Source organism: Bos indicus x Bos taurus, chromosome 26 (genome assembly GCF_003369695.1).
Source record: "Bos indicus x Bos taurus breed Angus x Brahman F1 hybrid chromosome 26, Bos_hybrid_MaternalHap_v2.0, whole genome shotgun sequence".
NCBI lineage: Eukaryota > Metazoa > Chordata > Mammalia > Artiodactyla > Bovidae > Bos > Bos indicus x Bos taurus.
In genome coordinates, this window is record NC_040101.1 from 40,626,911 (window position 1) to 40,639,701 (window position 12,791).

Here is a 12,791-nt window from a genome sequence, read left to right on the forward strand (position 1 = left end):
TTCTGGGATGGCTGATTGAAAAATGCATTTCCAGGGACTTCCTGGTAGTCCAGTGCTTAAGAATCCACCTTGCAATGCAGAAGACATGGATTCGATCCCTGGTTGGAGAAACTAAGATCCCACATGCCATGGAGAAACTAAGCCCATGTGCCACAATTACTGAAGCCCACAAGCTCTGGAGCCCACAGACTATAACTAGAGAGAGTCTGTGTGCAGCAGCAAAGATTCACACGTTGCAACTAAGTCCCAGCCCAGGCAAAGAAAGACAGGAAGAAAAATACTTTAAAAATAAATTAAAAAGCAAAAATCCATTACTAACTTCCAGACTCCAGGAGAAAAAAAATCACACCAAAATATCAAGAAAATACCTGACTTATCGAGGGTCACTCATGAGCAAAAAAGCAGAGAGCTAGGACTTGTCTAAGTCACCTTACTCATATTACAGTGTTTTTCCTGCTACACCCAACTCACCATAAAATGTAGCTTACTTTTTCTATGTCAACAATTCTATTTAAAGAATAACTGGAACTGGTAAACAGATCAGAGGAATTATGCCTCAGTGTGCTGGCTTCACTATCAAACCACTGCCTTTACAACCCAACAGACATTTCTTTAGCACCTACTCTGTGAATACAGAGATGCGTAACACTGATTATAATAGAAATTATAATTATATTATATATAATATATAAATTATAATTATATGTGTAACACTGTTTATAATCGAAAATGAATTTTAAGTTTCCAAAAGCAGACTTGCACAGGGGCGTGTTATTTGTAATATATTAATCATTTGGGAATTTTTTAATTTCTTAACATTATATTTGCCTGACTTTTACTTTTTAAAACACATTTGAATCTATGGTCTTTGTCTAAAGCAGCTCTGAACTAAAGATATTTATCAGTATCAATTTCTCTTTTCAAGATGACAGTTCCTCAACCAGTTCTTACCTTCTCTACAGAAGATCATCCTCTTAATATCAGTCCCTCTTCTAAATCATAGAATCATAGCTAATGAACAGTAACTGAATTGAACACTTTAGGAAATAATGTGATTGAAATCACACCAAAGCTTTCCCTGTTAAGATGGGAAGGGCTTTCAAATGAAAATCACCCATGTTTTAGGATCTTTATTCTATCACAAACTTTGCTCTATGTGACAGTCAGGAATTAAATATACTAACCATATAACATTCCAGACATTGCCAGCACATGAAAATTCTTGCACAAATTAACAAGTTTCTGTAGCTAGAAGAAATCAGTAAGCCCCTTCTAAAACAGATAATGGAAAACTGAATCTAAGCAACCAAACTGCGGAGGAGCAATTCTTTCTGTTATCAGCCACCTCAAGGCCTGGAAAGAGGGAGTTAACAGTGAGATACTACTTGCTCTCTTCTTTCAATTCTGGTTTCTCATCTCACCAGAAAATGAACAAAATGCCACACATTCAAACTCAAAGAGATTTGAGTCAAAATTGGACTAGTTAAAACTGACAATTTAAAGGTGTTCAAAATTGATACACAGTAGAGTGTGTGTGTGTGTGTGTGTGTGTGTACCCTACAGCTATAGGGCCCATCTTCCTTGGTATACTAATTTCATTCAGTAATCATGTGACAATATTATAAGCAGGTCCACAATTCCTGGTTTAAATGACCGAGTGCTCAGAGGAGCAGCACATTTTATATGTATGAATTGTTATATTAGTGTTATTTCTAAAAACACTGTGCATATACTCAACTTTCTGGAACTGTCTGAAAGAAATGTACTTGCTAATACATTTCGTTTTAGTGTTGAAGTTTTTGACTGGAAATCAAAAGTCACTGTCCAAAATACATTCAGAATTTGAGAAATGTGAATCTTGGAGTAGAACAGTGAAAGACATATATATCATTGGCCATGAAGCAGACACCGGCACCAAACTCACTTCATATCTGATCACACCAGCTTCAGAGAGTTCAATTTCTGGAAACATTTCCTACTTACTTCAGCATCAAAGAATTATGTCAAGTATTAAAAAAAGAAAGATGTGTCTAAAGAGCATATTCTGTTACATGATTCGATGTAAACAGTTTCCACACAGCTTGCATTTTTTAAAGTTTTTATATTAGCTCAAGTTTGCAGTATGCAAAGATTTAACCCAAACTTTCCTGGCAGAAACTGGGGTGTTTTTAATTGCGACTAGGCAGGAAACCCACAAAGAACTAAATGATCAGAATGCTCAAAAATTGTTTTTTCAAAAAAGCTGAAAAGGCCAGAAAATTAGTTCAAGATTTGAAAAGCAGAAAAACTAAGGAAAATGATAACCAAATGGGGAAAAAAGGAATAAAATTAACCATCATAACAAAGATCAAAAAGTCAAAAGGACCTCAGTTTTAGATTCTGCTGGGAATAATCTTAGCTGATACATTAATCAATTATTTAAATGAGCAAATACTTTGCTGAGTACCTTTGCTGCTGTTTAGTCACTCAGCATATCCAGTTGTTTGTGACCCCATGGATCCTCTGTCCATGGGATTTCCCAGGCAAAAATACTGGAGTGGGCTGCCATTTCCTTCTTCAGTTGAGTGCCTGCTATGCACCAGACAGACTCTGGGAACAGAGCAGTATACAGATAAAGACTCAGCTCTTACAGCATTTATATGTAAATGAAGTTATTGGTTAGGCTTCTCAAGAAAAACAGGCTCAGTACTGAGTGTGTGTGTGTGTGTGTGTGTGTATGAAGAAAGAGAGACTGATTGATTTTCAGGAATTGGCTCACACAACTGTAAAGGCTTGGCAAGTCCAGATTCTGCTGGTGGGGTAGGTCAGTATGTTGGAGAGTCGGAGGAGAGTAGCAGCTGAACTTCAAAGGTAGTCTGGCAGAATTCTTTCTTCCTTAGGGGGGGGTCTCAGTCTTCGTTCTACTGAGGCCTTCAACTGATTGAATGAGACCCATACACATTACAGAAGGTATCTAATTTACTCAAAGTTTAGCACTTTAAATGTTCAACTCATACAAAGCAAACAAACAAAACCTTCACAGAAATATCCAGAGTACTGTTTGAACAAATATCTGGGTGCCATGGTCCAGTCATGTAGACAAATAATATTAGGCATCACACGGAGGGAAATGATGAAGAAACAAAGAAATAGGCAACATAACCAGGAGGAATGAGGACTATTTAAAGGAATAAGGCAAGCTTAGGGGGCATGGAGAATTTGAGGTGTGAGGCAGTGCTCTTTTAGGAAGAGTTGTCTGTGAAAGCCACTGAATAAGAAAACTGACTTGTTGCAAGTAGATGATTAGCTGAAAAGGGCTTTCCAGGCAAGTCACACCCAGACAACTTGGCTTAGCCCAAATGGGGACTTACCTGAGGTCCTCAGAAAAATATTATTAACAGTTAGCTATTAACAGAAATAAAGATCAATGTCTCCTGAACCACACAGGTAATTAACATGTTGACTATTGAAGACTTAGTGCATGGGATCACACAGCCAATCATAACCACAGACGCTGCAATCTTGTAGAATCCTGAAACATCAGAGCAGAAGGGGACCATGTAACCATCTGCTCCACTTCCACATAGATTTAAAAAGTGGATCTTCTTGAGTCTTTCCTTATCTACAAGATTTTAATGTTTTCTGCAAATCAGAAAATTTCTTATGAAATGATGAAGAAAGGTAAGGTTTGTTATTTAGCATGCCCAGTAGATGCTTTAACAGCATAAAGCCTAAAACCTGGTGAAATTCATTTTGAGAAATGGCACGTAAAAATATTACAATCTCTTAAATTCAGAATCTTGAGAGTTCTGTTAATGAAGTGGCAACTCATATCTAGCATCCTAAGTGAGGAGAATATTATGACCAAAATGTCATTCGGTCGAATGGATAGAGTCCCAAATCATTCATGAAAGTGTTGTCAGGAAACCAAACCCTAGAGTCATTTACCTATTCTCCCTTGACATTTGCCTGGCGTTTTATGAAGTTCATTCATATACATCACCTCAGTTCAGTTCAGTTCAGTCGCTCAGTTGTGTCCAACTCTTTGCGACCCCATGAATTGCAGCACACCAGGCTTCCCTGTCCATCACCAACTCCTGGAGTTCACTCAGACTCACATCCATCGAGTCAGTGATGCCATCCAGCCATCTCATCCTATGTCATGCCCTTCTCCTCCTGCCCCCAATCCCTCCCAGCATCAGAGTCTTTTCTAATGAGTCAATTCTTTGCATGAGGTGGCCAAAGCACTGGAGTTTCAGCTTTAGCATCATTCCTTCCAAAAATCACCTCATGGTCACCACAATAAACCTAGACATGAGGAATTATTACTTTCTTATTTTATAGCTGAGGAAGCTGAACAGAGTATGTGAAATGACTCATTGGATAATCCCCGTTAGGACAGGCTAAGGGAAGACTCGGCACCTCTGGCGCAAATCTGGACTCTGGTTCTGGTTTATAAATCAGTTTCTTAATCGCTTTCTCCATTTATGCATGCAAACAATGCAGTCTGTTTTCAGACAACTGTGGGCAAGATGGCTGAGTGTTAATTTTACAATGAACCTTCAAAGCAAATGCATGTTGAGGGTGGAGGAAGTTAGCAGGAACTTTCTGAAAACCAGAAGTCCGTCCCAAGCCCTCTAGTCTGGGAAAACTGTGGCAGGGCTATCCAGGCTGGGATTCTGGCTGGCAGGGAAGGGGAAACTTCTTAGCCCTGATCTGCATCTTGAAAAGAAGGGGAGTTTGGGTTTCCCTTCCTCCCATCTGGGTGCTGAGTTTCTGAGCACAGCCATCAAAGGCACTGTGAGTCTCTTGTGGGTGCGGGGATTTGCAATGAATAGCTGGGAACCAGGAGTCCTCCTAGCCTATCATTGATCTTTGCATTTGCTCCCTTTGAAAGTCTCAAAAACAGGCTGACATGAGAGTCTGTCTCTTGTATCAGATGACGGTTGACTTTATATTAATTAATTGTATCATATGATGGATCACTTTTCATAGCCAACTGGGTTACTACATAGAAGAAACAAAGCAGGAAGGGCCAGATCCAGAAATCGACAACCACCCTTGAGGCATATCACTCCCCTTTGACCAGCTCACCATGCTTTCCCAGGAATTGTAAACATTCAAGATCTAACATGGCAATCACAAATAGAGTAGCCTCACAGTGACTGAATTAAACAAACTACTGGAAGAAACTGAGAATCCAATTAGGGTTACTTCAAAGAATCAGTGTGGCAATAGCCCTTAGAGATGAGCCAGGGTTTGAAAAGGAAGTTTAAAAAAAAAAATCACCTTTTTTCTGTTCTCAGTGAAGTTCAAAGCAACAGGAAAAGAATTTGTAAAAGCAGAGGAGAAAAAAAAAAAAAAAGGTGTCTGAAGGTGAAAAATGGCAGTCCTTCAAATGACAAGAGTAAGAAGACAGATGCTTAGAATGGTCAGTGAGAATTTTTGATACTGACCACATACTTCAGACTGACTACAAGCTCTCCAGTAATCACTGGGAAGAGTTTTAGAACCCAAGCCCTTCATCTGTTAGAGGCAGCTATGCCCCAAACTGGCAGTCGGGTCTGGATCAAGAGAGTCAGTCTCTTTAGGCTGAGTTGTCTCTCCCTCACCTCCAAAGTCTTCTGTTGAAGTCTTAACCCCAGTAACCCAGAATGTCACCACATTTACAGACAGGGTCTTTAAAGAGGAAATCAAAATGAGGTCATTGGGTGCACCCTAATCCAATATGACTGGTGTCCCTCTCAGAGGAGGAAATTTGGGCACAGAGACAAGGGGAAGAGGATATGAGGACACAGGAAGAAGGGCATTCATGAGCCAAGGAGAGAAGCATGGAACAGATCGTTACCTCGGGGTTTTCAGGAGCCAAACTTGTCGACATCTTGATCTCAGACGTCTAGGCTCCAGAACTGAGAGAAAATACAATTCTGTTGTTTAAGCCACCCAGTTACAGCAGCCACAGGAAATGAGTACCTATCGGCCCACACCACCATCTTTTGATTCCCTCAGAGTCTAGATTTGAGGGAGGTCCGTGGTACACACACATTTGGGAATCCCTCGCAGCTGAGCATTAGGATTTCCCATCTTCAACCATCACTGTGCTAAACGGACTAGAGACTGAAAATGGTCTTCAGAACTGGAATCCTCAGGGGCCAGGAGGAACCTGAACTTCCCAGTCTTACAGACCTCCACTAGGAAGTTGAAATCTCACGGGCCCCTCCTGTCCAGGGCACAACTGTAGCAACACATGAGTACTGGTCATTCCCTTTTCAGACTTTTAGTTACTGATCAACACTTTAGGAAAAAGAACTTCTAACAAACCATTAATAGTCCACCATTTCTGACTGTTCAATGCATCTCTATTTGTATAGAAAGTGAGATAATATTAATAGTGATGGTATTTTGTAGTAGGTACATTATTGAAAAACTGAAATAAAAACAAGTATTCTAAATTTTCTAAACATAGAAACATTTCAGTATTAAAGAGATAAGTGAAGATTTCTTTCGCTCTTATTTTTTGTGTGTAAATAAAAACACACAAGGTAATCTTATTCCAGTAAGGTCTTCGTTCTTTCTTAAGGCTGGTTTCTGGGAAGACCAGGAGAAAAATAGCAAGGTCAGTAGAGTAAGTGATTGGTTAGACTCCTGACTGAATCAAGTCGTAAATAAAATAAAATGAAACCTAGAGAATTCCATTTGGGATTAGATTTGGGGTTTTGTGCTAGAGTTAGAAAAACTGTCCTCAAAACCCTGAAAAACATTAGAATCATGTAGTGATGGTTTTCCCAATGGCTCAGCAGGTAAAGAATCCGCCTGAAATGCAGGAGACACAGAGATGCAGGTTCGATCCGTGGGTCAGGAGGATCCCCTGTAGAAGGATATGGAGACCCACTCCAGTATTCTTGCCTGGGAAATCCCAAGGACAGAGGAGCCTGGTAGGTTACAGTACATGGGGTCACAAAGAGTTGGACAAAACTGAGCACACACATACACAGTGATACATTAAAAATATGAAATGCTTCGGTCCCAGCACAGACCTACAGAATCAGGATCTCTGAGAATGGAGCCTCCTCATGATTATGCTCAACCTTGTTTTTTAATATCTAATAACCCTGGTTATTTTGCTGCTGCTCGCAGCTGAAGACCTGGGAAGGTCTTTAGGGCTGGAGGAAGCGAAATCTGAGGTTAGCAGATGAGTACATTTACATGTGAGAAGAGTATTACAGACCAACAGCCTCTGTGCTCTGCACTTGCCAATTAGAATTTGACTTTTCATGGAGAAATAACGACCCTTCTAAAACTAAGCCTGAACGGAAGAGAAGTCATCTTTGGTGGAGGAAATGGGAAGATTACCAAGTCCTAAACTAGAGCCCAAGAATTCTCAAATGCCCAGAAGGGTCACAAGAGTAAAGCATCCAGGTGGAACAGACAACAAAGTTCAGGCAGGGCTGTGAAAATGGAGAGGTGCGCTTGGACCCAAGGGGCAGCCTTCTAATCCAGGAGGGTGGGGACCAGGTGGCATGTGGGTCCAGACCTTTCATTTTTCAAGAGAAACCAAAATCCTCCAACGTTTAAATGGGGCAACTAATATTAAAAATACATACCTGCCTATATACATTCTGCATGTGTCAAGGCAGTGCAGCAGAGACATAACACAGTCTGGGGCGGGGACTTTCCCTGTGGTCCAGTGGCTAAGACTCCATGCTCCCAATGCAAGGGGCCTGGGTTGGATCCTCAGTTCGATCCTTGGTCAGGGAACTAGATCCCACATGCTCCAAATAAAGATCTTGCATGCTGCAGCTAAGACCCAGTGCAGCCAAATAAATAAATATTAAAAAACAAGAACATAGTCTGGGGCAATGTAAGCCCAATTTTTGAAATCACGCCTAAGACAGACATTCATATGAAAAAACAGTCCATTAGGTACAAGGATCCTTTTGTGAAGATGGCTAAAAACCAAAGCGCAAACCTCAGCAAGGGGTGGGAACATTATACCACATGTTCTGAGTTCATTTTCTCTCTCTCTCTCTCTCTCTTTTTTCCAAGATCTTTGAAGTCAGAAATCAAAAGTATTGACGTTTCTCACAGGTTATATTTTTATGGTGTCCCAGAACACAGAAGTGACTAAATCTACAATGCAGCCATCACTCGACTATAAGACAGCCTGACATTAATGACTTCAAAAAAAAGTTTATTCTAATTTCCCAAGTTTATCCCAGTTCACAGCTTAACAATACCTACATATAGTAGGTTTGCTTGCTTTGCTGGGCAGAGTACATCTGCTGAATGAGTTTGTAGTCAGACTGCTAATTTATAAGACTAGCCTTAATCAAAATGCATAATTTCATACAAAAGTTACTATCACCCCTCACTTAGTGGGTCTCTAGCCAGGTGTCCAGTAGAGCAATAGCTGCTGTTTCTAACTGGTCCACAGATGGGGATGGCTCAGTTGCGCAAAAGCTCATTCCAAATCAAGAAGGGAACTGTGATCAAAGAGGAGAACCAGCCCATTTCCTTCTGAGGAAGGTGAAGTTAACAGTCTTATAATGATCAACTTTCTAATTCGAGTCTTACTACTCATACTCTCACATCAAAGAAAATAAAAGTAGGCAAGTACATTTGAATTATTTGTTCCTATTTAAGACTGAATGGAAGATACTCAATTGGTGTTAGGGATCCAATTACATACAAAGCAAAAGATACACTACTTTATTTCATTTTTGTTTATTTATTTACTCATTTTATCTATTTCATTTAAAAGCAAAGGTCTTCTGGGAAATGAAAGGACTTATTAAGTAGTTAAATGCTGTTTTCCCACTTTTGTAAATAGATACACACACATAGCAAAAAGAATACACTATTGTCCATTAAGGTACTTACAATGAGTCTGCAAATAATTTTTTGGTAACAAGCTATACATGTTATTACCTTTATGTTATTACTTTTCATCGTAAGTCAATAAATCTTTAGTACCTATTACAAAACATGTGCTCATTTAAGGGACTTTTGGAACCCAAGATAATTTACCAAAATGTACTTAACTCATTAGGGGTTTTCAAGTGGGGGATTTCCTTATTCAGGTTTTTGATCATCTCTTAGAAAGTGATTACTCCTTAGCAGCTGTGGTATAGAGCTAGTAGCCTTCAGAGAGGTTCCTTTGAAATGCTGACACTTCCACTCTTAGGAACTATTTAGAGGTAAATTACTTGTTTAGTATTCCAAAGAAACTTACTTACAGACAACATCAAAATCTTGAGTCCTCTTTGCCTCTGTCTCACTTTTCTCCTTCTATAAACTCAGTGCAAGAATAAAAACTGCTTTGCTAAATTAAACTCCAGTTTTGCCACTAAGGGTGGTAATTGTATTATGGAGATAGACAATAGAAGAGTTTTCATTCAGCTAATTGAAGCTAGCGGTGAAGGCCCTGAGGATCTTCACATATCAATTTCATTTTTGCCTCCCAATCTTGCCCTCTTTTATCAATGTGTGTTTTTACATGCTGGTTGTTAATGTTTTAAATTACATTTCATAATATTATTTAATTCAAAAGAATTTTCAAGTCCGCCATGAGATAAGGAAAACCTGCGAAAAACAACAATAAATAGAAACACACCACAACCTATTTCTTGCTTCTTAGCCTTGTTTATGGAAAAATTATTAAATTACAAATTAAATGACTGTCCTTTACTTTCTCCTCAAAGCTCTCCTGTATGGTTACTTTAAATACACCTTTTCAGCTGCCCTCTCCTTTCCCTTGCCCATAATTTTGAAAACTCCAAGAAACAAAGGACAGGAAAATGGCTATCTAGTAATTGCCTAACCATAGCCCTAAAGAGTACAAAACAAAAGCTATCAGAACTATGTGGTATTACAAGTAGCAGCAGCAGTACTCACAGCTATTTCTCACACAAATTTCTTAAGTAACTATGCCTTTTCTTCTGTATCCAAACAACACCCAGAATCCAAGAGAGAGAAAACTAACTTCAACAGGGAAGAAAGAAGGAAAGAGGTAAAGGATGGGATATTTGCTGATGATAGACCACACTCGAGATGAACGGACCAGAGAAAGAAAGAGGAAAAAAGACAGCATGGTCGCTCCCTCCCATCCACTTCCAGGCCACTGACATGACTGAGTCAAATGTGCTTCTGTGTTCCACGTAGTTAGCACTCACGCCCCGGTTTAACTGGTTTAATTTATTTGCGACTAGTAATTAAGCCCCACTAAATGCGAGGTCATAAAAGCAAGCATTTTCTGGAGACACACAAGGTGACATAATGGTGTGGAAACTTCTCTAAGAACAGAGGTGTGATGCTGGGCCCGTGATGGGGGCAGGGCAGGATTCTGGGTAACTAAACTGAAGAGCCATATTAGAAAAGGGAAATAGAAGATATACTACAAAATGTAAACAGCACTATCTAGGTGATAGTTATATCAGATTTTTTTTCTTTCTATACATCTGTATTAACACATTTTATTCAATAAACATTCACTTCTGAGGTTCTATATCATATAACAATAATAAATGTTTAATATATATCATAGCTATTATAATCTGCATATACAAATAAATGTAAATAAATCTGTATTTGCACATATGTGTGTATGAATACGTGTGCATTCTTTCAGAAAAGCAGTTTCCTTGGTGTTTTAAACAGGCACCCCTGGTAGAGACACTATAGCATTATTATAAAAGTAAAGTGTAGCTCTGGGCTTTGATAATTTTGCTATACTAGTTGGAATTGTTGTTCCTAGAACGAAGAGATTGTCGAAGCAACCAAGACTGCAATAAGGCAGTGGTTCATGATAAGGAAGAATGTGATTTGAGGTTGTATAAATGGTTTCCCAACTTTGAATCTCAAATTTTCTCAAAGAAAATTTCTAAAGGAGCCCAAATATCGTACATTACTTCCAAAAGGACCAGGGAGAATTTTTTTTCCAACCATAAGACGGTTCCAGACATCTTTTTTTATCTTTTTTTTTCTCTTAAAACTCTTGGTGTCATCTGGACATAGTTGCGGTCGACACCCCCACCCCCACCCCCCAGGTTTTGGAATGGGATCTAAATTGGATTTAAATTCAGTCCTGCCTCTTACTGTTATGGACTCGACTTACATAAGCTGTCTGAACCTCATTTTGCCATCTGTAAGATGGAGATATTGCGCAGCCGCTGCGAGAACTGACTGAGATCATACTCATAAACATTCCTATCACACTGCCTGGCACGTCGATGAGGCCCAGCAAATAAGAATCCACTGGTTTTCAGAGAGTTCGGAACTCAAATGAACCCCTTGAGGCCAAAGTCTTCGATCAGCCATCACCAAGCCGGGATGTCTGAGGTAGGGACTCTCCAAAAGAGGTGGATGCGGCTTAGGCTTCTAGGCCAAGTACAGGCTGCTCAGCGCATGCGCGGTGGCAGCAGGTACCACCGCCTGAGCAATGGGGCCAGGGTTACCTCCCGCCTCCGAGTCCGGCAAGCAATGAAAGATTTAAAAAAAAAAAAAAAAAAAAAACGGAAGAGAGAGAGAGAGAGGGAAAAAAAGGGGCGGGGGGCAAACCTGAGACAGTGACTCACACTCTCAAGGAGAGGGATTCCCGGAAGGGAAACAAAACAGTTTCTTTTTCTGTGTAGCGGCAAAAAGGTAAACAAGTCTCTTTAAGGCGCATTCAGCCCCAAGATAACGTTTTCAAGAAAGAAACGGTGCGCTCCAAAGCCTGTGGTGTAACCACTGCCTCGAGGCTGATTTATTCCCTAAGTTGGGAAGTGTTGGAAAAACTTGTGTTATCATTTTCGAGAGAGCAAGTTCTCACCGCCCCGGGGCGCACACGTTCATAGCACAGCCTTAGCGAGACATGCAAGGACTTATCCAGAAGACCCTTTCCTGCCTCAGACGGGGGTCTCCCTGCAGCGACCCCCAAACATCCTCGGCCCCGGCCAGCCCCCCGCGCCCACCCACTCGGCGCCGCAAACCGCGTTCCCAGGGGGCACCCAGAGATGTTCCGCCTGCCTCGAGGGCTCGCAGCTTCGCATCCAGCCCCAAGAAAAACGAGTAGCCTGGTTTCCTGAGACCTCGCCCTCAAGAGAAGTCCTAGCAGTCATGCGGAGCTAGCCGGGCAAAGGCCGGCCAAGTCCGCCGCCCACGCGCGCATCTCCCCCGCCGCCCCCAGAGCGCGTCCCGCGCCAGCCCAGTGGCCGAGCTGGGAGAGGCCCTCGCCGGGGCAGAGACGACTCACCAGTGACAAGTGAACCCAGATCCCGGACATGGCTGTGAAACAATCTCCGAAGTGAAGGAGCCTTACAACTGGCACCAGGGCGAGTTACGCACCCGGTGAGTAGTGAGCCCCGACTGGCCCCTCCCCGCGCTCCAGCCGGCCTGGGAGAGTGCTCCCCTCCCGGGCCCGCCCCGGGCGCTCACGCACAGTTACTCTCGGGACGCTTTCCTCTTTCTCCAGCAGCGTGTCTGAACACCTGTTGGTAGCTTATTTGAAAAGACCTAAAGAAATGTCCCCGGAGCCAGGGGGTGGGGGTTGGAGGAGGAAGCTTAGCTGGGGAACGCCCGAGTAGGGGAGGGCGCCTTTGATTCTGCAACCCTGCGCCTGGAGTTGGGGGTGGGGTGGGGGAAGGGGTGTTGAACGGGGAGCGGGGAAAGCGCCAGCGTTGTTGCACAAGCGGGCATTCCCCGTTGGGAGCGTTTCCGCAGTCGACTGGCATGCTCGGGTTCAGGTGAGGATCCTGAGAACGGGCCCCATGTCCTTTCTAAACTCTTCTGCAGTTTCATCTGGGGAGGCTGGGGAGGACTGAAGTGCAGAGCGC

General features: G+C 41.7%; 1 protein-coding gene across 1 annotated transcript in view; it reads right to left on the reverse strand.

The window, feature by feature from the left end:
• The window catches only part of FAS (Fas cell surface death receptor), a 34,038-nt gene extending 21,447 nt beyond the window's left edge, over positions 1-12,591 (reverse strand). Inside the window, exon 1 of the mRNA XM_027529470.1 lies at positions 12,212-12,591. Within this exon, the coding sequence (XP_027385271.1) occupies positions 12,212-12,241 (30 nt within the window). The 5' untranslated portion in view covers positions 12,242-12,591. The remainder of the gene's footprint in view (positions 1-12,211) is intronic.
• Between the last annotated feature and the right edge of the window lie 200 nt (positions 12,592-12,791).